A 25,975-nucleotide genomic window follows, 5' to 3' on the forward strand; every position below is an offset into this window, starting at 1 on the left:
CACGATCCAGCTTGTTCCGACGTTGGTACCCCCTTTCTCCTGCTGCTCTCTGCCCACTACACCTTTGTGTGAATGACCCTCTCTCACTATTCAGGGCTCAGGCCCAGGGTCTTCTTTATAATCCTTTCTTCCCTGGCCCACTCTGGCTGAAGTAGCAGCTGTCACCTGTCACCACCCTGTCACCACGATTGATAGATCACCTGTTTTAGCCCTTCCAGACCCCAGATCCTGGGAGGGTTTTACCTGCTAACTGGTTCTGTGTCTTCACCCCATTATAAACCTCCTCCTCCTCCTCCTCCTCCTCCTCATCATCATCATCATCTCTTACTTGCTCAAGACAGGAATCTCGTCTGTCTCATTCATTGCTGAGTTTCCAGAACTTACAACAATGTAAGTACTGGGCACCTGGCGGTACTTCACAGTCGATAAATATTTGTTAAAAAAGGTGAATGAGCACAGAGGGCGAAGGAGACACCAAGGATGTCTCAGTCATCATTCTCTCACGATCATGAAGGATCCGAGGCACTGACTTGTAAAGAGTAAGACTTAGTTTGGCTCTTGGTGTTGGAGGTTCTAGAACTTTCTTCAGGCCTCTGGTGAAGCAGCACATCATGGCTGGGGTGTGTGAGTATCTGGAAGAGCAAAGCTGCTCAGCTTATGAGCCAGGTAGGAAAAAAAAAAAAGAACAGCAAGAGGAAGAGATTAGGGTTCCACAGTCCCTTTGAGGGCACACCCCCAATAACCTAAATACCTCCCAATCCCCGCCCCTCCGCCCCCTGAAGTTTCCACCACCGCCCAATAGCACCATCTGGGGGAACTAGGAGGTCATGCATGCAAGCCACAGCCAAGAAGCTCCTAACTCGAATTAAAAAATGAATAGCTTCTTCCTTTTCCAAAAAAATCCCACCTAATCGCCTTCCTTCGGCTGTCTACCAAATGCAGTCAGGAAGCCAAGTCTCAGGTCTCCAAAACACTTGCCTATTCTGCACTCTGCCAGGGTCTGCGCTGGGGAGGTCAGGGATGTGCACCCGCCTGTGGCTAACTAAACTTTGCTATGGGTAAATCACGGCTCAGGTCCCACAGTTTGCTTGTTTGGGGGCATGCAGAGCATGCAGCTTAGTGCCACCCCACATCTGGGAGGTGCAGGGACAGGCGAGGAGGGAAGCAGCTAGAGTTCCGTTCTTTTTTAGCATCGTATTCAATTGGCCGTGAAGCCCGGGATGGTGCAATTGAATTCTAAGGGGGCTGGAGTATTAAATAAAAATCCAAAGATGGTCAGGGTGTTTGGCTCCAGGTGGGCTGGACTTTATTAGGAGGTAGCACAGATTTTAAAGAACAGGGAGTGAAAAAGGCAGCATCTTCTTTCCTAAAAATTCGCCTCATTGAACCCCGGGAGATGGGCCCACAGGCAGGGTGGGGAGGGAGTCCACCTCTCCATGAGGTGACTGTCCCCAGAAAGCAGGACCTTTCCTTCTGAAGGGGAATCGCTGCCCCCTTAAATGCAGGTGGACGGTGAACCTCACTATGTGCACATCCACAAGACTGGGGTCCTCATTAGAATAAGATATATTCCATGTGTGTATGATTAGATCCCAATGGACTCTACCGTCATGTATAACTAAAAAGAACCAATAAAAAATAATTTTAAAAAACCACTGCCTCATTAAATTTGGATATTTCTGTTTTAATATCATTTAAGATATGTATGCACTTTTTAAAAAGTATACTTTGTATAGTTTTGTGTCTAAAATGCATTGCACCAGCAAAAATATTGATTTTATTTTTTTATAATAGTTGAACTCTCATATTAGGAGTTCTTTTTTAGATAATGAAATATATTTAGTCTCAGAAAAAAAATGCAGGTGGGATCCAGGAGCATGGCCAGGTGGAACGTTTTATTGTCATTTCTTGGTTTCTTGGTGGTAGATTTCTCTGTCTGGCCCTTTCCTGGTTTATCCTTCGAGTCCAGCCATTGGACGGGCTAAGCTTGTCTGATGAGGATGTTAAATTCTAGGTGGTCCAGAGCCGACCTAAGTGTGTTTGGCAGGAGTCAAAGACTCCGCTTGCCAACTGAAAGGTGGCGGAAATGCCGAGGTCTGCACAACCTTTGCATCAAGCCACTCAGGTCTCCGGGGTTAGTGGGAAAGTCAGTGGTGTGCTGGTGGATGGGCAACAACCAGCTCCCAGGGACTGGTTGTTGAGTCTGGATTTGTAGTGCTTGCTGATTTCCATTGCATAAATATTCCCGTGGGGGTTGATTTCAAGCTCCAATGTGGCATCGGTGAGCCCAGAGCTGGGAGGAGACCTGCTGGGGTGCTCCTCCTGTAGGGTGTCCACTGAACACATTCTGCCACCATCAGAAAGAAGCCTCAAGAACTTAGACCACAGCAAAGCCCACAGAATATCTGGGAGAGGACGGTTCTAGTGTCTGTTATCTGTATCTTCTTGTATAATTTATTTAATTACAAATTGATGTCATTTATTTTGTTGGGACCAGGGATCAAATCCAGGAGCCACATCCCCAGCCTTTTCCCACCAGGGAGGCTGGCTTTGAACTCGTGATCCTCCGCTTCCTGAGCCGCTGGTGGGACCTGGAGATCCAGGTGCTATCAGCAGGGATGTCATTAGCAGCGGTGGCTGGAGTGGGCCAATGACCCTCCCTTGTTAGGCTCTGGAGATTCCTATTTGCCTTTGTCACTGGGTCTCTGGGCTGATGACATTCGGCTGGCGAGAACCAAAGTGGTAGTCATGCGGTGCACGGCCAGCGTCTGTTCTAACGGGTGGGTGTCCCTGATGAAGCACTGAATCTGTGTTTTGGACCTCATGTCCGATCCAACTTCTCTGCAAAGTCTGGATTATCTTCCAGGCACCCCGGAGCACAGAGTGGGCACCCCTGTGGGGAGGTTCCTCTTTCTTCCTGCTGCCCGGTGATGCCCAGATGGCCCTTGGCTTCTCGCCTCTCACTAGTCCCTACAGAGTAGAGGCCAATATGTCCACAATGAACAGAGGGTCCCTTGATTCTGAGAGCCCAGTTCAAACGTCATGTCTGAGCTCAGCTCCACCTGAGACTGTCAGGCTGAGCCCGGTGGGTCCCCTCCAGCGGGGGTGTGGTCTGCAGGGTGGTCTCAGAGCAGACTGTTCTATTATTAGACCTCTGGGGCTGCTCTAACAGAATGCCACAGAGCCGGTGGCTTGAACACAGACATTTACATTCTCACGGTTCTGGAGGTTGGAAGTTCAAGATCAAGGGTTGGTTTCTCCCGAGGGCTCTCTTCTTGGCTGTGTCCTCCAACATGACCTTCTCCCTGCACACATCTCTGATGTCTCCCAAGACACTGGTCAGACTGGATTAGGGTCCCACCCCTACGACCTCATTTTACCTTAAACACCTCTCCAATGGCCCTAGCTCCAGCTAGAGTCACTTTGGGGGCAAGGACTTCAATATATGAAATTTTTCCAGGGCAAGCGGGTACAATTGAGTCCACAACAACTATTAGACACTTGAATTGTGGCTGGTCCAAATTAATATGTGCTCCCAAGTATGAAATATACCACGGGTTTTCTTTTCTTTGTTCTTTCCTTTTTATTTATTTTTATTTTTTTGGTACTGGAGATTGAACCCAGGGATGCTTAACCGCTGAGCCCCATCCCCAGCTCTTTTTAATATTTTATTTAGAGACAGGGTCTCACTGAGTGGCTTAGGGGCTTTGCTGAGTTGCTGAGGCTGGCTTTGAACTCATGATCCTCCCACCTCAGCCTCCTGAGCCGCTGGGATGACAGGCACATACCACGGTGCCCGGCAACACCATGTGTTTTCTATCATCATTTTTCAACATTTCATTCCTTTTTATCATGTACCAGAAACAGAATGAAAAACGTCTCATTAAATACCATTTTATATTGATCACATGTTGAATCATAATATTTTGGACATTTTGGGTTAAATAAAATTTAGTATTAGAATTGCTTCCACCTGTTTTTTTTTTTTTAACCCTTTTTAGTGTGACGGGTCAAAAACTCAAAATGACATACATGGCTCACACTCTGTTTCCACTGGACGGTGACTGTCCAGGGACATTTGAAGAGCTGACAGAGCCTCCCCTCTTGCAGTCAGAGGGAACATCACTTTCTGGGATCCTCTCTGTAACCTGATCCCCTGATCCCTTTCACCCCTCCCTACCCCCCACCCCATGTCCCTTCTTGGGCTGAATCAGTTCCGTCAGAGGAAGGATGGAGATGGCTGTGGGGAGGGGGAACCTGGAGATGATGGAGGTGATGGAGGAAAGGTCTCCCTGTGCACCTCGCTCTGGTCCAGCTCAGAGTGGGAGATAACTAGGAGGCGCTGACCTTCCCCATGGCCTCTGTCACCAGTCCTAGAGTACCTCACGGGTGTTGAGTGCCAAGTCTCCAGCTCCTACTCTGCCTGGAATTGCTTTGCCAAAAGCCCCATTTTGTGAACCCACTTTGGAATGTTCCGGCTCTCAGGAAAGAGTTAAGGGTTAAGGAAGAAAAACACTCCCATCTTACCACTTAGAGATGAATAACCTATTTTCCTGGATCTCTTTTGCTTACACGGCCAGGAGGGAAGGAATGAGGAGCGAGCTGGAGAAGGAAGCTCAGAGACACAGGAAGGTCCCACTCTAGTCTCGCAACGACCTATTTTATTTTCATTTTGCAGACAGAGAAACAGGCAGGTGAGATAACTCCTCCGGTGTCACCAACTGGCAGGTGGCTGGGTCAGTGATGGATGCCGAGTCTATCTGACTCTCTGCTATTACCTGTTGTACCAAGGGAAGATTTCTGGAGCACGTGAGGACTCTCTTGAGCTGGATTCCCATCCGGATGGAGAGCAGAGGGGGCTCTAGGCAGGAGACTGACTGAGGGAGGCTGTAGAGGCGCATCTAGTGCAGATGCTCCCTGAAGGGCACAGTGGGTCAGGGCTCCTGTCCTCTGCTGCTGACTGCTGACCCTCCTGTCAATCTTCTGCTGACCATTGAGGAATGAGGGGACACTGGGATCTGGCAAGGACTCATTGGCACCTCCCTCTGACAGGGGTCAGGCAGACATGAGTGGTGGGAACAGACCACGAGGTTTAGGGAATGATTCTATGAAATAGGCCCACGGTGCCAACCCCCCCATGCTGACCCCTGCATTTCCAAGAAAGCAATTTACCTGCAGCCCTGCCTGGCTTCAGTGAACGGGATACGTCCCACTCTTCATCAAGCTACCTGTTATCTGCAGGAGACACCCAGGCCCCAAATGACATGGATACGAAAAACCCAAGTTACCCTGAAGCGGGAGATCTTGGTGACCCTTTTCAAGACCAGATCCTGGAACTCAGGAAGATAAGGATAATTTCTCCTACCCATAAACTCTGCAAGAATGTATGGTGAGGAATCCAATGAGAACTGGTCACCGAGGGCCCAGGGGACCTAGAGTTGTCATGGCAGTGGGGACTTGAAAGTCTGATGTCATCCTGCTGTGAGTCAAAAGTCAAGGGGTGGACCTGGGCGAGACTCTCTGGAAACTTATCCCCAATAAAACTAGAGTGTAGGAGAGGCACGTTGTCCCTCTGCTCTCTGAGAGGACCCACTCTCTCCCTTGAGAGTGTCCCCTTTCCCTTTTGCTATCCCTTCAATAAACTCATGCCTGTCACTCTGAGCGACGTGTCTGAAGTCTTTCTGACTTGATCACAAGAATCGGGGGTAGAATGTGGGCGTCTTCATCCTGCCTCAGTTTCTTGGATGACCCCCTCCCCCCGTAACACTATCAGGTCCCCTCCCATATCGCAAGACGTTTATCTCTTCTCGTTTAAATGAATCCTATTGGGTTCACTCTTCCCTTTTGTTTTTGTCTGCGAATTTTAATCTTCAAATTTGTGAGACAAGAACCCAGAAGGAAATTGGCGAGGCCAGCAGCCTGCATGAACCCCAGCTGCCAGCAGAAACAGGGAACCTAGTGTCACCTCAAAACTCAGGATTCCCCTCCCCCACAGCAGGATCATCCTGACAGGCGGTCTGTGGGTCTTTCCCTACAGACTCACTCACCGGCTTCGCATGAGGTCTTTTTTGATGTTTATTATTTCCTTGTTCATGTACTTGATGTTCTTCATTGATTTGCCTGGAACCTGAAGGGACAATAAGAAGTGAGAGAAAAGGGGGTGTTAATACAACTGATCCAAATGGATCCGGGGACAGAGGCACAGCTGTTCCCCTGAGCTGTCTGTGTTAGTCAGCTTTCCATTACTATAACAAACACTCTGAGATGATCAAACTAGAAAGAGAAAAGGTTTACTTTGGCTCATGGTCTTGGAGGTTTGGGTCCCAGATGGGTTGACCCCTCTGCTTTGGGCCTGCAGTGAGAAANGCTGCTTTCCCCCATAGCAGGATTTTACGAGTGAATTATCCACACATTGTTCATGGACTTGTCTTTCCCTTTTCTCTATTCATTTGTCATAAGTAAACATTGAGGAAACTTCACAATACAAAACTTTATCAATCCTAAGTTGATACCAGGTCAACAAAAAGAAATTAAAATTAACTATATTTTAATAAAATAATCACTCTTCTCAGATACCAGTTTAGAGAAACATGAACCAGAATATTATCTGGTTTATCCTGCCTTGAAATTAATTCCTACACATTTTTTTTAAATAAAAATAAATACTAAGAAATTATGGGAAAATAGGCACTCAAAAAAATCCAGTGGGGAAAATAAGTGGGATAACTTTTTGGAAGGACCATTCACCTGTGCATACCAAATGCTTCAGAAGTGAGCATGCCCTTAGATTCCCTGTTAAATGTCCTAAGGGGATATTCCTGAATGTGCACTGAGATTCATCAACAAAATTATTCATCATAATAATGCTGCTTGTAATAGCAAACTCTTGGAAACCACTTATACTGCTTGCAACAGAAGACAGATCAGATTATGGTGCATCTGAACAACAGAATACATGTAATGGTAACGCAACCATTGAGTGATGTTTGGGTTCTTGGAGTGAGAAGACCTGCTACCAAGTAGTAGGTGTAGCATGGATCTGTTTTTCGTTTTTTGAAAAAATGATCTACGTGGATATACATATACCAAAGATGTGAAAGGACACAGCCCACCCAAGGCGGCTCAGACAAAGGGTGCAGAATCTATGGAATTCCCCCAGAGTATCTGCAACTGCAGCTACTACTTGTCTACTTCAGAAAAGTACATATGCTTCCCGACTTACGATGGTTCGACTTAAGATTTCTCAACTTAAGCACGGTGCCATAGCATAATCCAGATAACCATTCTTGTTTTTAAACTTTCAGTACAACAGCCCATAAATGACATGACTTGGTCAACATTGTACTGTAAGATAGTCTTTGTGCTAAATGATTTCACCCAACCATAGGCCAACGTAAGCGTTCTGAGTGTGTTTAAGGTAGGCATGTTTGGCAGGTGAGGTGCCTTAAATGTGCTTTTGATTGATGACAGATCAACGTATGATGAGTTTATCGGGATGTGACCCTGTGGTAAGTTGACTAGCACCTGTATTTGGAAGCCCCAAATTATGTGGGATAGCCTCAGATAAGCTCAATTAAATAATGAAACCATGAAATAATTTACAAAATTCAGCTCTTTAGCTGTTATTAGCAACGGATTGCAGGTAATGTCCATCCTAATACTCCAGAAGATTCCAACTCCTTGGGCTGAAAGTTGACAGTGTTCATCCTGAGGGACAGGTGGGTAGAGTATCTGCAGAACTTTCTCACACTTTCACATGAAGGACATTTGCTGTTCTCAGACACCCAGAATCCCTTCTGCTCCATCTTGATACCCATTTCCTGTCCAGGCTTTTTGCCCCCCCTCGACTCAGCACTTGCATCTTAGAGAGTCACTGATGGCACCAGCAGCAGAGTTGGCCCTGAATGACTGAAGCCAGATAGCAACACAATGTCCTTCAGCAGTGACTGGTTCAGGACTGGTCATGTGACCCAGTTTGAGCAAAGGAGATGCCAGCAGAGATTTCCCAGGGACTCCCTGGAACCATAATTCCTAGATCTTCCAGGAACCACAGGCAGAGATGTTCTCTTTCCTCACTTGACTATGAATGGGAAAGCAGACATGCCTTGGGAGTTGCTGGCAGCTCTTTTGTGCCCATGAGGAGAGCCAACCTCAGGCTAAGAAGATGAGGTGAAAGGCACAGAAGAGAGCCGTTCCATTGGCTTGTTCAAATAATAAAGCTTCACTAGAACCTTGAATTTTCCTGAATGCTTCTTTTATTATTATTTACGTCCGTGTGAATTGGGTCATCTGTTACCTAAAACTGCAAGATTTCTGTCTGAAATGTGTCCCTCCCTCCCTTGGGAGTGCCAAGAAAGGTGGAGACCAGGAACTATATTAAGGAGTCCTTCTTCACCCCCTTCCACCCCTTAGGAGAGATCAGAATCAGATGATCCTCGTTCTAGAACATTCCACTGTGAAACCCATGGCATTGGCCATATGGAGACCAAAATATTTGGAACTGAGGTAGCCTTCCCTTGTAATCCTTCTTCCCTGCAGGACTAAAGTTAAAAGATACTAATCACATAGGTGAACGTTCACTATAAAGCAGTATGCTGTGCTGCGCTGGCCACAGCCTCTTCTTTGTGTCATTTTCTCTTGCGTTTGATTGAATCTCAGACGGTTTTGTCCACAGCCCTAAGAACAACAGGCTGTCTCTCTCTGTCTCACACACACACAACGTACACACACACGTACACGCACACAGCCTGGGTGTGTGGCACGCTCTACCATCTCCATTAGGGTCAGGGCACCCTCTGATGTTTGCACAACACCCCAATCACCCCATCCCCCTGCATTTCTCCAAACGTGGCCCCACCATTAAGCCATGCATGACTGGACACGGCCCATGCCCCAATAATTCTACTTCTATCCAAGGAAATAATGTTGCCAGGATGAGAAGATTGTCCAGAGGCTGCCCACCACAGCAGTGTAAATCACAGAGAGAAGACACCTGAACGCCCAGCCACAGGCGCTGGGGGCGGGGGATGGGGGATAAATCATGGTCCGTCCCCACCACGGCACGAGGAGTGCCTGAGCTTGGCTGTTACCGCTTAGCATGGCTGTCCCTGTTTATTTATTGATGTGGAAAGACAGTAAAGGCATAAAATCTCAAGTGAAGACACATATGGTGTAAAGTGTCGAGGAATTAGATCATGGAGAGCCCTGAGATCTATATTCATAAGACCTATGGGAACGTCTGGAAACTTATCATCTCAGACAAAGGTGAGTGGGGGCACAGGAATGAGCTGGAAGGGAATACCATGCCTCATTAACAGGGATGTCACCATCATGGGGTGTCTGAGTTGTAAGTCATGAAATAATTATTTTTGGTTATTCTTTTCTTAATCTTTCTACAATTTACATATATTAATTCTAATAAGATAATAGTGTTTTTTTGGTGTGTGTTTGTACAGCAATTTTGACTAATTCTCTCAACGCAGGCAAAATAGAAGTGTTTAATGAGGATTTAAATGGAGTCTAAGAACCCAGAATTGATACCTCAGTTAGTGGGTTTTTTTAACATATGGGATGGGGCAGGGTCTGGGCAGGAAGTGGATGCTCAGGTCGGGCAGCCTAATAGAGGGGATTTAATACCNCTGTTTTTTTTTTTTTTTTTTTTTTTTTTTGTACTGGGGATTGAACCCCTGGGGGCACTTAACCACTGAGCCACACCCTCAGCCCTTTTTATTTATTTATTTTTTATTTTGAGACAGAGTCTCACTATTTGCTTAGTTCCTTCCTAAGTTGCTGAGGCTGGCCTTGAATTTGTGATCCTCCTGCCTCAGCCTCCCGAGTCGCTGGGATGACAGGCGTGCGCCATTTCTCCTGGTCTTCTGCCCCGTTTTGCATCATGGGCTCTTACTAACTAAGGAACAGCAGTTGCTGGCTGTTGATTGACAGATGTTACCAAGTTCACCTACGGAATTTTGTGAGATTTCATCATTAGGAATTTTATACAGCAGGAAATCAGACTGCTTTATTGAAGGTCACAGCCGGAAAGCCCCGTCTTCTAAATATCTGTTCTTTGTGTTTTATGAATGTGTGTTCAGGACCCATCTTTGGGATTCCCTGAAATACAATCAAACTCTGAGCATCAGATTAAGATGGAAACGAATTCCTGTCAAATGTGCCCAGGCTGATGCAGATAGCAGGGGAACGGCTGAGATGCTGTGTGAGCGAGGACGGTGCAGGGAGCCTGGAGACAGAGGGCAGGGACAGGGACACCATTAGCCACCTCCAGACTCACTGTGGAGCCTGTGGAGAGTGGACCAGGGGACCAGGGGGCTCCTGGCCACACACCTCCTCGGTGTGCACACCGGTATTTAAGCTCTTATGGTTTTAAGGTGGTGATGGACCCTTTCCTTTGGGGGAGGATGAGTTGGTACCTTATTTTATTCTTTGGTCCTAAGGATTTAAGGTGGGTACCTAGCTCCACAGGGATGCCTGGGATTAGTGACTTCATCCACATCAAACCTTCAAACTGAAACAAACTGTTCTGTCGAGTTCTTTTAAAGGATCTATTTACCCCAGGTGGGATGTATCCATATCTTGATTCACCCTCCCTCCCTGACACCCATCTTATGGACCCAGGAAAAAGGAAGTTGGGGGCGGAGGATTGGGAAAGACAGGGAGGGGTGGGCAGGGGGCTGTTGCCTGGGAGATGAGCAAGTCCTCGGCTGAGAATTTAGGGGAGACTAAGCAGCAGGGGCCCTGTGGGGGGCCAAAGGGGGTGGACAACAAGGAGCCGGGGTCCCTGGACAGAAAGCTTCTGACGTCCAGCTCCTGGTGCGGGGCCTGGCTCTGAGCATGCTCTGTTGTTGCTGAGTGAGTGGGGGAGGGGGGTGGATCGCCATCTCAAGGCTTAACCCTGCAGGTCAGTTAGCAATGACACAGGGGACCAGGTGCCTCTATGATGGCGGGGTCTGAATCCCCTGGCTGTGCTCTGCACCCCCCATCACGGGCCACACAGGTACCATGTGGCCCTGAAGCCATGCCCGGGTGGGTGGTTATTTCTCCCTGGTGTGTGTGTGTGTGGACAAAGCTCTGTGTGTCCCCGGGCAGGTGTCCTGGTCACATCCCTGCACTTAATCCCAGAGCTGATCCTCGGAGGCACCTTATGCCTCTTTTGCCAGGAGGGAAACCCAGGAGCCGAGAGGTTGAGTCACCTGTCGCGGTCACAGGGATGGTAAGTGAAGCTCAGCGTCCTGATCCCCCTGTGCCCCTGCCCCGTGCTTATCTCATCCAGGGGTCGGCCCTCGGTGGCCTCCATGGCTTCTGTCACCTGATGTTTCACTGGAGCGCAGCCACGGGCCTGCCTGGGCTGTGTCCCCGCCCAGCCTCCTGCTATGACTACGCTAGAGGCCGCACGGTGTGCAGAGCGCTCACCCCTGGCCCTTCGCGGAAGAAGTCTGCCAGGTGGTTATGTGTCAATCAAAAGTAAAATAAAACTTAAAAGCTTTTTTGACCCCTGTCCTGTCGACTTTATCCCCTAAAGAGCCCCCCCCCCCCGCCTATCTTCCCTCCATCCCTCCAGTGACATTGCCACATTGCTGCCATGGACCCCACCTGGAGAGCAGACACAATCTGCCAATGGCTGTCCCCCCACCCCCAGCTCTTGTTCCCTTGGGCCATTGTCCACACAGGTGATCCTTCCCAAATGCACACCTGGTCCCATTCCCTTGCCCAGCACACTTTAAAAATGGTCCTTATTGTTTTAAAAGTCCCAAATCCTGGGAACTACACAGCTCTGTGACATGCCTCCTGCCTTCAGTGCTCTGCTCCCATGTCCTGACTGCTACAGTCTTGTATGTGCCATGCTCCTTCCAACCACAGGGCCTTTGCGCCTGCTGTCCTCTCTTTCCCAGATGCTCTTGTGTAACTCCTCTCCCTTCAACTTGTTAGCTTCGACTCATCCTTTAACTCTTTGCTGGTGTCCTTGACCCTCTGAGCCTAGCTGGCCATCATATAAGGATGTACGGGTTGGACAAAGCACAATGCTGGAGAGATACAGCATTCACACACTTTAGCCTAAGAGCATGGAATCTCCTTTTGAGGGTGGGGTGGTTCTTGGGAAGGGGAAGCGTTCACATCACCTAAATTAACAAATGATGGAGGAACTGCCACGTGTCAGCACAATGCTTAGCATTTTCTGCCATCAGGAAAACTGCCTTTTCCCAGTGACCTAATAAGACAGTTATAAAAACCCCTTTACAGAAGGGGAAGTGGAAGCAGAGGAAGTTGTTCAAAGTGACGCAGCCGGCTGTCTGTCAGTCACCCAGCTGGTGAGCTGTTAGAGCCAGGGGGAACCCGGTCTCCCTGCGTTTCCAGTGGGTCCTCAGCCATTAAGCAGCTTTGAAAATTCAAAGCCTTGTAGTCCTTCATGCTGGAGGGAGACAGTTTTTCATGATTTGTTTCTTAAATTCCCCGTTTTGTAAGAAGGGCGGTTGTTTGGCAGAGAAGGAAGATGAATGTGAGAAAGAACCTGGAAAAGCTGAGAGATGGAAGACTCCAGGGATATATTCTGGGGGACAGAAGCGGGTCTTGGAGCAGGGGTGAAGAGGAGGGACTGACATACAGAAAAAAAAAAAAATCACAGGCTTTTATAGGATGATTTGGGAGGGGGGCGGGTACCAAGGATTGAACTCGGGGGCACTCGACCCCTGAGCCACATCCCCAGCCCTATTTTGTATTTTATTTAGAGACAGGGCCTCACGCTTTTGCTGAGGCTGGCTTTGGACTCACGATCCTCCTGCCTCAGCCTCCCCGAGCCGCAGGGATGATGGGCATGCACCACCTCATTCGGCTTAAAGGGTGATTTATTGGTTTTCCCTGCGTGGGGTGCAACATGACTGTCGGCTCCATCTCTTCCATGCACCCTTCAGTAGAACCCACACCATGCATTTAGTTCACATCACCTAAATGGGAGCAGGAACTGTGCTCTGAAGGCTTCGATATGTGTGAGCCAGGTCCTCAGGTGGCCCAGGGCAAGCAGAGATAGACAAGTGACAGAGGCAGGGGGAGAACAGGATGTGGAGTCAGAGTCCCAGCTCCATGCCCCACCGCCCGTGAGGACCCAGGAAAGTCACTGCCTTTCAGCCTCACTAAGCATCTGCCTGGTCTTCACCCAGGAGCTTGGAGCCAATGCTTGGTACAGTTTGATTGGTGAACCGAGCATGCCAAGGATCTGATTCTGTTTCCACTGACACATCATGAATATCTGTCGATTTTACATATTGAACCATAAACCACAAATGAAAACTATAACTAGAATGAGATGATGAAAATGTTTCCAAATAAACTCATTAAGGGCAGATTAAGGCTATCAAGGACTCCCAGATGGTCAGCCATGGGAGCAATATGGTGATATAACAGTAGGTGGCGCTAGATGCCACGGCTTTCAATCAATGTCTCTTTCCATCTTTTCTCTGCCTTCCTCCTCTCCCACTTGATTGAAATGGAAATTGGCTGCCAGCATCAATGAGCCCCCATCAACCCTGGGACGGAGCTGGCATTGCCAGCAGCGAATGTGTTATCCACTTAGTTCAAAAAAATTAATCAAATACATTAATCTCATAAGCTCTTTGAAAGACTAGATATGTGGGGCCAGGGGTCCAGCTGCCAGGTACCAGTCGCCAATGGGAATGTATGATGGGCTAGGGGCTGACTTTCAAAAAGTCCTGGAGGAGCTTGGAGGACCCCCGGATGTGACAAACGCTCTGTTCTGTATTGTGAGTCCTGCCAACCAGAGTTCTGTTCAGCAATTAAAAGCGTCTGGAGCTCCCTGTGGTCCAATCCCATCACAAGAAATTTCTGTGATTGACTGGCAATGCCTGCTCCGGACCAAGGAGGGAACAGCAGCATCAATGACCACACACCATCCGTGGTTCCTCTGTGGGGCCCTTTTCCTGCTTTTCCCACTGAGATGAGAATAGGTGAGAGGCATAATAATCATTTTTGCTGTTTTAGGATACAGAGCCCCGAGACCCGGAGAAGTTAACAGCTTGCCTGGGGTCACAGAGCTAGTGAGAGGAAGAATCAGAAGTTCAGCCGGTCTGGTTGCCTAGGGATCTCCATGGCTTCTTACACACCACGGTTGACTTGGCTTCTTGGAAATGAAACATTTTTTGGCAATTCATTCTAGACAAGGGAAACGAGGAGTGACCCAAGAGCATCTTCTTTCAAGCCATCAATGTCCTTTGGAGAAGTGTGTGTGTGTTGGGGCTAAGTCCCCCTGGGCTTCTGTCCGTCTTCTCTCTCTCCCTGGAAGTGGGTGACGTGGGCATCTCTGCAACAGTGGAGTGAGCTCAGCCTCCTGTTGGAGACTCCCCCTTTTTTTGGTACGGGGGATTGAATTCAGGGGTGCTCAAATACAGAGCCACCTCCCCTGCTCTTTTGTTGTTGTTGTTGTTGTTGTTGTTATTCTATTATTTACAGACAGGGTCTCATTGAGTTGCTTAGCGCCTCACTAAATTGCTGTGGCTGGCTTTGAACTCGCGATCCTCCTGCCTCAGCCTCCCAAGCTCCGACAATGACATTTAACTTCATTTACACAGGAGAAGGCGGAGCAGAGCTGGGCTTAAAACTGGTGAAAGAGGAAAGAGCCCAGATGCAGAAGAGCTGGCTGGGGCTTGGACCTTTGGCATGAGCCTTAGTGTGATTCCAGGGCTGCTTGGTGTGAGTTCTCTGATACTCTGACAACAAACAGTTCCCTGATGTCCCCAGCATGCCATTCAAGGCCACCTTCCATGGACCACACTGGGGAGCTCTGTGGGTGCCAAGAGCAGCTCAGAGGTTTGAAATACCTCATATGAGTTAAAGCTGGCTGCAGGTATGACGTTGGACAGAACACAGTCCTTATCCTGAGGAGCTCAAGGTCCAGGGTGGGGGATATCATCTGGGGTGGGGTCTAGGCACCGAACAGAGCTCTGGGGCGGGCTGGAAGGACTGAGGGCAGGGGTTCAGACCCAGCTGAGCTCAAAAAGCGGGAAGGGTGTGTCAGGCCTCAGCACCTTGGGCTGATGGGGATTGGGAGGGTCTCAGAAGCCAGGTTTCTGGAAACTTCTCCCACTCTCCCTTCTGATTCTCCTCTCTTTCCCCCAACAGGTCATAGAAACTAGAATTCTTCCCCTGAGCTGGGCCACACAAACTAGACACTCTCTGACCTCCTCATGTGACAGGTGTCCTGCCTCATACCTGGGGGGCGGAGAAGGAATGGATTTCAGAGACCTTGAGAAGACGCTGGACAGACATCTTCCCCACCCCCAGCTTACTACCCTTTGAACCTCTTTTGGCCTAATCCTGTTTCTTCAAACCATTCGCTTCTCTCATCAGACTTAGGATGCAAATACCAATGTCCCCTGGGTCCTTGGGTCCTCCTGAAGACTCCGGAGCTACATAAAACTTGGCTGACATAAACCTGTTACCCTTTCCTCGTGTTTACGTGTCTTTTGTTACGGGCTTGTGAGCCGAGATCCTCCTGAGGGGCGTTGCTTTTTCCTCCCTACAGGTGTTCCAGACAGAGGGACCCACAGGAGCTCTGAATGGCTGGGACGGGGAGTAGGATGGGGTGGGGGAGGGGTGGTGTGGGTTCTTCTGATGTCCCTGAAACTCTAGTGCTGCTGAGAAGCCATAAGAGGCCACTTTAGCAAAATCAGTCTAGGGTGAGTGGCCCAGCTGAGACTTGAAGATGGAGCACTGAGTTTCATTTTATTTTATTTTTTTCCTATTAATTTGGTTCCCCCCCCTTGAATAAGCAATATTTTCAAATAGTTTTAAAACAGACCCAAGGGCATGTAGCTAAAAAGTGTTACATCTACCTTGTCTTCAAGTCATTCATTTTTCCTGCCTGGAGAGGACGAGCATTACCGGGTTCTTGTGTATTCTTCCAGAGAGGTCTTAAATAAGCCCACGTGCATGTGCACACACATGCACACACCGCGTACACGCACACATGCATGCATGCCCCTTTCCAACCACAGACCTTCTGTTTTCACATGAATACACAAATGACAGTATCACTCCTATGCTAATTCCCCTCCCTGTAACTAATATATCTTGGGGACTGTCAGAATGTCAAGGGGGACGAGGGACAAGGGGCAAGACGGCATCAAGCTCTGGGGTCCTTGGAGCTGGGAACAAGAATGGGTTGCTGTCAGTCATGGATCAGGACTTCGAGAAGAGGGTGCCATTGGAGATTAATGTATAAAATGCTGAATTAACTCTGAAGAAGAGAGAGGGAGGGAGGGAATGAGAAGAAAATACTGAGATTAGGCCAAGGACCAATTCAGGGAACCAAGGTCCATGGAGCAACAGAGTATCCAGAAGAAGATACAGAAAAGCCTGCTTGTTTTTGTAAATAAAGTTTTATTGGAACACCAACACTGCCCATCCCGGTGAACACCGTCTATGGCTGCTTTTGTACCACAGGGACAGAGATGGCTTAACTGGAACAGAGACTACAAGGTCCTGCGAAGACTAACATGTTCACTGTCTGGCTCTTGCGAGAAGTCTTCTGAGCCCAGGTTTGGAAGCATGAAATAGGCTTCTTTGTGGGTGGATTTTTAGCCGTAGATTATTTTCAAGGACAAACAAAATGCCACCCCTCCTCTATCACGTGATGGAGAGGACCTTAGTAGACAATCCAAGGCAACTTCCCAAGGTGATCCTGTTTGTTGTCACAACTTGGTGGTGGCTGTGCCTAGTGGGTAGATGCCAACAAGTCTCCTAAAGTCCTTACAATGTCTTTCTTTTCCCTCCACAAAGCTGTATCTGGTCCGAATTGTGCCAAGACCAAGCCACACAGTTGTAGAAGGTGTGTTGGATTTTTATGTCTCCTGGAGACCCTGGGGCGGCAGGTACTCAGCTTGTGGATGACTAAAAGCCAGGTAGGTCCCCAGTGATCCTCATCCTCATGCCGTTGTGTGATCCCTTCCCCTGGAAGGTGGGTGGGACCCAGTAACTCACTTCTAATGAATAGAATATGCTAACACGATACAGTGTCACTTCTGAGATTAGGTGATGGGATGACCACGGCCTCTGGCTTGGGCACCTGCTCTTACTCTGGGGAAAGCTGGCTTCCAGGTTATGAATTGCCCTTTGAGACAGGCTCATGCGGCAAGGAACTAATGTTTTTACTATAGCTCAGGAGCACCTGCTACTTGCTCCATTGATAGCCATGTGAGTGACCTTGGAAGTGACCCCTTCCCCCAGCTGAGCCTTGAGATAGCAAGAGTCCCAGTGACCATATCTTGGTTGTGCCTTGATTGTGATACTCTGAGCCAGAGCCCCCCCACCCAGCCAAGCAGGGAAACTGGGAGATGATAAATGTTTGTTGTCTTAAGCTGCGACACTCTGGAGTAATCTGTTAACACACCAAAACAGAACTCAAATGCAGTCCTAGGGGAATGAACTCTCTACAGGAAACAACTGGTGATCCGGGTTACAGAAACCCATTTAATTTCTCTTTAGGGTCTCATCACAGGTTTAATAGAACTTCTTTGACCATAACCATCTCAACCATTGCGGAGGAAAAATTGTTGGTGCTTTTGAGGGTGTCGATTGGCCTGGATGTGAACTTGGTTGCCGACAAGGTCATTCCATACCAGAGCTACCGCGAGGGGACAGCAGATGGCAGTATTGAGAAGTACGCACTTGGGGAAGCAGACCTGGGTTCAAATCCCAGCTCTGACTTCTGCAAAGTATTATGTTGGAGAAGAGCCACAAGAAATAACACGTCCTTAACTGGCCATTTGACAGGTCTAAGGAGAAACCACCAGGGCACAGAGGGGCTGAGTGAATGGGAAAGGCTCCAGCCGGGCAAACGGATGCGCTGGTGGTGAAAGTACTGGATGGTTTGCAAGGTAAGTAGAAGAATAATCCAGGGCTTTTTAAATTGGTCTGTCGGCGAGTGTGCGTGTTTGAATAGATATTGCATCTGATCATTTTGATCTTCTTAGTGAACTTGGCCATGAGGCTTCTAGGTTGTCGAGTTCCACTTCTTGGGTGGGATGTTCATGCCCTGGGGCAGTCTGAATATCCCCCTCTGTGGCTCCTGAGGTGTCTTTGGTGCTCTGAGCTGGCCCGACTGGCATTGTAGTGACGGATCTGGCACCTCTCGTGGTGAGCAGATGTTCATTCCCAGCTGTTCTCCAAGGGAAATTTCTAGCCAGTGTGCTCAGGACACTGAATGTCACAGAGACTTGCTCTTGATGAAGGAGCTTTAGAAGCACAAACTCAGATTGGGACTGTGATACCTGTCGCCGTCCCCCAGCCCTGGTATGCTGCACCCTCTGGGTGCTCTGGCCATGGCCTGAGGTTCCAGAGGATGTCAAACGGGGCCTAGGTTTGGGTGTCAAGATTCTGCTTGTATTCATGAAGCAAAAAGAAAACTAAGCAGCTTCCATTTAAACCTTTTTTTTTTGGGGGGGGGGGTTACTTTTGGCTTACCTCTTTATTCTGCTTTATAATCATATTATAAACATCATATTCAAAACCACTCATTTAAGTGGCTATTTTCACGTCGTAAAGTGTGTTTCCTCTCCCTTCTCTGGATTCTAGCCTTGCAGTGTGCAGCAGAGGGTGACCCTGTCACATTGCGTCTTTGGTCCGGGGCACAGTGCCAAGCAAAGAGTGGTTTCTTGGCAGTCATGTACCCTTCGAGCGGATGAATGGAGGCAAACAAAACCATACTGTTGGTTGATTTTCAACTTTTAGACCCAAATCAAAGACAAAGGAAGCCTGGAAAATCAAATTAGGAACGTGGAGCAGAGTGTAACTGCTGTCAATCGGGACAATGTAAAAGTAATAGTAAAAGCTGGATATGGTGGCGCACGCCTGTGATCCCAGTGGCTCGGGAGGCTGAGGCAGGAGGATCTCGAGTTCAAAGCCAGCCTCAGCAACAGCGAGGTGCTAAGCAACTCAGTGAGACCCTGTCTCTAAATAAAATACAAAATAGGGCTGGAGATGGGGCTCAGGGGTCGAGTGCCCCTGAGTTCAATCCCCAGTACCCCTGCCCCCCCAAAAAAGTAAGTAAAAAATGTCAAGAGGGCTGTGGATGTACTTCCACAAAGTAATAGGGCCAGAAACGCAAGTGTAGCAAGCTTTTCTAAGCCACTAGTAACAAATAGTGCTACAGTAACAATTTTCTGTATCAAGAAAAAATAAGTTATAGAGTATGGAAGGCAGAGGAATTAGAAGTGGGAGGTGGGGTAGGAATTAAAGGAGATAGAGCCTCATCTTTTGTAGCTGAAAGTCATCAATGTCTTAAATGCATAAGAGGAAATACAGGTAAAAGTCCAATCATGGATCATTGGAAGAAATAGCTGTTAGAATTGGCCGTTCTGGGTGACAGCACCGGGGGTGAGGACAAGGGCCCCTTGTTCCTTAGGAGATTTTCGATGCTATTTTGTTGTTGTTGTTTTAAATGAAACCTCAGTGTATTTTACATTGATTTTCTAAAAATTAGAAGCATTTGAGAGCCCTCGTCGGAATGCAAATACAGAGCCCCACTTTGCTCCCGTGGAAATAAAAAAAAAAAATCAACAAGCACAACAAGCCCCGTAATATCCATCCTCATTTCAGAGTCAAGACAAAATTAATTTGGAAAAGAAAATACAGCCGGGGAGCAGAGTTAGCAACCTCAGGAAATTCAGGGAAATGTAATTGAGTAAGAATTATCTCCTTAATTACTTCTGACCAAATCAATAACAAGGCTAGACGAGAAACCACAGTCGCCACCAATGAGTATCAAGTTGCTGAGAAACTAATTGGGGTGCAGGCTTGTTTGAAAAGCAAAGCGCCTGCCTTCTCTCGAGTTAGCAAACACAGTTCCTGGGGGGGGGGGGGAGCGCAGGCTGGAAGAAGACTGCAGTTTGCAGCAGCAACTTGCTTATTATTTTCAGATGTGAAAGCCCGAGCCAAGGCGAGCCCTTCAAAGCGGACGCCTTTGATGGTATCAAATGCTCATTTTCATGCCTTCCTGGGGCAAATCGGATGAAGCAGGTTCACCATGCAAATTAGACCAAGGTGAATCCAGAGCCATGGAGGGGGGGAGGCATTCTTGTTTGTGGAGCACAAGCTTTTAGGAGGAACTGCAGAGATTTCTTTACAACCATCTTGGATGTGCCTGCTTGGGAGAGGAGGCGGTGAGGGTCTTTGACACAAAGGGGCCCTGCTGGGTGCACCTTCTGGATCTTTCTATGGTTTGGGGGCTGGGTTGGGAGTCTTATCTGGAGCTGAGATTTAAGCATGGTGGCCCATTCTGCCTCGCCTCTTGCAGACTTACCCAACCCCATCACTCTTGGGGGTACTGCTAGTGGGCTGGGGTCTTCTGGCTTCCCTCTCACACTTGTGCCGGGTTCCTTGCTTTCCTAACCTTGAACTTCAACAAATCGTCCTTGCTGCCAAAGACAGTCTTTCTCTCAAAAAGACTTCCTGAGCCCTCTCTTCGGGTCCCTCCTCAAAGCTTTCCCTCTTGGCATCTCCTGGGGGGAAGGCAGAAGATGAGGCAGAGTCATGGGGGCTGAGGAGGGAGCGGGCTCCTCCGGGGACTTCTGACCCAGCAGGGGAGGAGGGGCTGCAGAGATAAAGGAAGGGACTTCCCAGCCTAAGCTGAGGGACCAGCCACCAGGAGCAGGTGAGGCGATGGAGACGCCAATCAGCTCTCTCCTATCACCACCCCTTGGGTGCCTACGTCCAAAGTCACCCTAGACGCCACCCCTATAGGCAGTTTTCCCTCTGTCAACTGAGAAACTAGATAAATACATACAAGAAGAGGGAGGCCGTGGTGTGCCAGGCAGAGGGAATGCACGAGGACCTGGAGCTGAGCGAGAACTTGGCACTCCAAGAGGCTGTGGAATGCAGCATGCAATGCGGTGGCGGCTGGGGGGGGGGCGGGGATGGTGATGATGGAGAAGCAGGAGGGGCCAAATTCTGAAGATGAGAACAGAGTCAGGATGTCGTGCAAAGGTGGTGTTGATGGCCTGATTGGGGATGGGACACCAATTTGTAGCTAAGTGACACAAACCAAAACAATTATGCTGTTGGACCCCAAGCCCATGGGATCTGCAGATTGGCAGCTGGGCTGCAGTGGTCTCCCTCTACCATGGGCCTGGCAGCCAACTGCCTGGGACAGGGTGGTGGGCAGGGTCTCCTCTCGCTACTCCAGTCCAGGAGGGGGTGGACACACGACTCAGGTATGGCCAGTGGGAATGTGCCACCTCTCCGGCCACAGTGAGGACTTGCATCTGAGGCCCCCGGGAGGAGGGTGGTGGGGCTGGGGATGGAGAAACGGGCAGGGGAAGGGGACGCACTCGGGAATCAAGTTGACCACATGATGCTATATACATGTGTGAAGGCACTGCAATGAAGCCCGCTTTTATGTATAATTATAAGGCAGCAACGAAGAAGATATTCATGTAAATAACTAAAAGGAAGACCAGAGGAGGAGAGGAAGGGGAATCAGGGGAAGGGAGGGGAGGAGGGAAAGGGGAGCCCTGGGAATGAATTGGAGTAAATTAGGTTATGTATGTATATATGAATATGTCATAATGAATCCCACTATGATGGATAATTATAAGGCAGTAATACAAACATTAAAAGAAAAAATAGAAAGAAGGACCATGGCATTCAGTCCCAGGACATCTGCTGGAGCTGCACAGAGAGAGCGGCACGCCTTTTGCTGGGGTTGCTCCATGGAAACACGTCCACCTGGACCTCTTGGCCGTCATTTTGGTGAATTTTTGTTTTTAGAATAAAGAATGCAGATGAAAGAAGGATATAAAGAAGAGAAGTACCCCCGCCCAAAAAGAGATGTTTGAACACTTGGACATAATTATTCCCCAGCCTGGGTTTACCTGTGGACTCTTTGTTAACCTTAGGCAGTTAATTTTTCTCTTGTCCTTAAAGCACTTTGAATTGGGTTTTTCTATCGTTTTGCAGCTTAAGGGATCTTGACCATGATTTCATTAGCACATCACAGATATTTTGTCTGGATGGCCCCAAAACGACACCCCAGGAGAGTCATACTATTTCCCTGGGGTGAAACCAAAACACACCATGGATCTTTCATTTGGGAATTATCTGAGCTGGGTGTGGTGGGGCACACCTGTGATCCCAGCAACTCAGGAGGCTGAGGCAGGAGGATCGTAAGTTCAAGGCCAGCCTGAGCTAGTTAGTGAGACTCCATCTTATAATAAAAGTAAAACCGGCTGGGGATGTAGATCGGTGGTAAACACCCTCTGGTTTCAATTCTGAGTACCACCAAAATATAAAACAAACAAAAAACTCTGAGACCATCAGAGTTGAGAGGTTTCCCAACACCCCCATCATTATTTGTCATGTATTAATTCTCTTTGCAACTTGTTTTGTGGAATAGAACTGTTATGATCTCCATCTTACAGATTAAAGAACAGAGACACAGAGAGGTTAATGTACCCAGGGCCACTCGCCGGCTAGGCAAGCGCTCAACCACTGAGCTACACCTCCCCCCACCCCACCCCCCGCCCCATGATCTCTTCTAATCCTAATTACCTCCTACCTCCGTTAATGTAGGACTTTGCGGGAGATTGTTTCCAATGTGTGAAATTTGGGGGACACATTCAATTCACAGGAGGTTTAAATACAAACTGTATTTTGGCTCCAAAGTCTACCCTCTCCCTGTTTTGCCAATAGATGGGTAACCCAAGACTCAGAGAAGCTGGAGAGCATTGCTGAGGACCCACAGCTAAGCAGAGAAGATGGGACAAGAACACTTGGAGCTGTGCTTCCCAATGTACCCCTGGATAGGCACAAGAAGGCCAAAGGAGGGGACAAGATTTGGAGTCACACAGATTCGAGGTCACCGGCCAGGTCTCTGGCAGATACGATGCTGCTCTGAGTTTTGGTTTCCAGTGTGCGATGGAGAGATGATCACAGGACCTTCTTCGTGGGGTTGTGACGGAGGTTCAATCGGCTAATGTGTGTGTAAGCTTCTCAGGACAGAGCTGGGTTTATGGGGGCTCCCGATAAATGCTACTTGTTAACGTAATTGTTGTAATTAATAAGCCGCGCTGTTAATGAAGGTATAAAATGCAGGTGATCTGCCATATGACTGCAGGCCAGTAGCTGAGTTACAGTGGCCGTTGGTCCATTGGTCCCATCGGTAAAACAGGGTTATTAGCTGCCCTTTGCTCATGACACCAGAGCATTACGAGGATTAATTAGAAGTTTTATAATGTGCTGTGCACTTTGATGCTCCATAAACAGAGAAACGTGATAGCTGAATATTTATATAATCCCCATTACTGAGGATCTTGAATTGCTTTGCTGATGTTAAAAACGGAAACTCAACCTTCCAAAGGTATATAAATCCATCTGAATCAAATAAAAGGAGGCTGGGCTTTTGGTGTCATCCATCAACACCTTAGAAACCCACCAGAACTGGACTTCAGGGTGTCAGTAGAATGACCTCGATGCCTACACACTGGGAATGTGGGTGGAGATGCCGAGATTGTGGGGTCCTCCCTTCCTCTAGATCTGAGCTCCTGCGGGTGTAATACTGCATCTTTTCCTCCAGTGGATCCCCAGCCTGGAGCTGAGGGTTTGACAGGCAGCAAGCACTGGATACACCCTTGATAAAGAGAAGGATGGATGGATGGGTAGATGGGTGCGTGGATGGGTAGGTGGATGGGTGGGTGGATGAATGGATGGTAGATGGATAGATAGATGGATAGATGGGTGGATGGGTAAATGGATGGATAGATAGGTTGGTGGATGGATGGATGGGTAGATGGGTGGGTGGGAGGATGGATGGATGGGTAGATGGTAGATGGATGGATAGATAGACACACAGGTGGGTAAACAGCAGATAAATGGATGGCATCCTTAATCTCTTGGAGGTAGGAGATGAGCTGGGTCTTCCCTAAATATGTAGCCCAAAGTAGATGGAGAGTCACAGAGGGTATTGGGGGAAAAAGCCATTCAGGCAGTATGGTCAACTGAAAAGACATTTGACATTATACAACCTGGGCTACTATCTATGTGACCTTAGGCCTCTAGTTTTCTTTCCTTTTCTAGTTATGTCTAAATATTTACTCTTCTCCATTGATTACACACCCACCCCACATACACACTCCCAGCTGGATGCCCTCCTGTGGCTTTGACCCATGAAAAGCAACTTGTAGATTAATTTATGCACAGGCTGCAGTGACTTGAGGGACCCTCCGCCTAGTAGTGTTTTTTCATGAAAAACGGAGCACATGGAGTGGGGGATACTGATGGCAAGAGGATGCCGGGAACGTGACCTGATTCCGGGGACTCCCTAGGTTTTAGTGTGTCGAGGTGTATTTTAGGGTGGGTCCAGGCTGCTCCATCCTCAGACTGCCTACCACAGGAACATACTACAAAGACCAACTGGCCGAGCTGGGTGCCCCACAGCAGCCATCAAATGCAGAGGTGTAGCTGGGTACAGTGGCATTTGCCTGTCACCCCAGCAACTCGGGAGGCTGAGGCAGGAGGATCGCGAGTTCAAAGCCAGCCTCAGCAACTGAGAGGCACCAAGCAACTTGGAGAGACAGGTCTCAAAATAGAAAAAAAAAAAAGCTGGAGATGTGGCTCAGTGGTTGAGCGCTTGCCTAGCCGGCGAGTGGCCCTGGGTACATTAACCTCTCTGTGTCTCTGTTCTTTAATCTGTAAGATGGNGGATCACAAGATGGGGGGAGGGAGGACCGATGACATCACCCCAACCTGCCCTTCCCCTCGACTTCAGAGCCCCGTGGGGGGAGGGATGTTAGGGAGCATGGCCCCCCCTTTCCAGACTTTGATCTTGGTTCCTACAAGCACCAGATTCCCTTTGAAGTGTAATTATCATTAAAAGGGGGGATGTAAGTATTTAAGAAGAGTGGGGTGCCCTCGAGCAGACACCAGATGAGGTCTGCAAGGACAGGCTTGTTGGCAGAGCTTTCTGATTGAACAGCTGGCTCGGCGTGTCGGGCGCAAAGAAAGAAAAAAAAAAAAAAAAGAAGTTGGCCACTTGTTCCAAGGAACTTCATTCTGAATGAGCTGGAATTGAAAAGGTCCCTTAATCCCCGGAGAGAACAAGGTTTCTTTTGAGCAGATGGGAGGGCCAGGGAGACGTTGGCAGGGAGGGGGGCTTAATGAGGTTGTGTCCCAGGTCCCTTGTTGGACAGGAGGGTGCCCATCTGGGTCCTGTGTCCTTCTCCTGCTCGGCACCCCACCCTCAGCGGGGATGACCCCAATTTGTCATCTGCCTTCGAGAGCTGGTTCTTTAACCCAAGCCAGGGCCGCAAGAGACTCCTTCTTCGGGAATAAGATTCACGGGGGCCACTTGAATTGGTCAAACATTCATACCTATGTATTTTTTTTCCTTTTCTTTCTAGTACTTGGGATTGATCCCAGGGATGCTTAACTACTGAACCACATCCCCAGCCCTTTTTTGCTTTTTATTTTGAGACAAGGTCTTGCCGAGTTACTGAAGCTAGGTTGCGGAGGCTGGCTTGGAACTTGCAATCCTCCTGCCTCAGCCTCCCGAGCTGCTGGGATGACAGGAGTGTGCCACTGTGACTGGCTTGTAGAATTTTTTTGGTTGGTTTGTTTGAGAAACCTCCTTGGTTTCATCCCATGGCCCTGGATTCCAGTTTACCTCCATCACTGTGGGACCCTGGGCAAGTTTTAACCTCATGAAGTATCAATGTCCTCACCCATAAAATGGAGACGTTGGTAGCGGTGCCTTTCTTTTTAGAGATGTGAGAATTAGAGATAATGAATTCAAGGCAGCTCACATTGTACCCGCCATTTAGAGTGTGCTTAATAAATGTTGGCTATTAAGACAATTATGAGCTCTGCCAATAAAATCCTCAGCTCTTAAAGTCTCTGCCTACGCTAAACCTGACCCACATGCATTACAACAATCTTCAAGCTCTGGCGGGATCATCAAGAC

General features: G+C 48.4%; 1 protein-coding gene across 2 annotated transcripts in view; it reads right to left on the bottom strand.

Moving 5' to 3' along the window:
* The window catches only part of Ccdc60 (coiled-coil domain containing 60), a 137,273-nt gene that overhangs the window by 72,509 nt on the left and 38,789 nt on the right, over positions 1-25,975 (bottom strand). For both annotated transcript variants that reach the window (XM_048785724.1, XM_015505134.2), the window contains exon 2: positions 6,048-6,127. In XM_048785724.1, coding sequence (XP_048641681.1) covers positions 6,048-6,127 — 80 coding nt within the window. The remainder of the gene's footprint in view (positions 1-6,047; positions 6,128-25,975) is intronic.

Source organism: Marmota marmota, unplaced genomic scaffold (assembly GCF_001458135.2).
Source record: "Marmota marmota marmota unplaced genomic scaffold, marMar, whole genome shotgun sequence".
Lineage (NCBI taxonomy): Eukaryota > Metazoa > Chordata > Mammalia > Rodentia > Sciuridae > Marmota > Marmota marmota.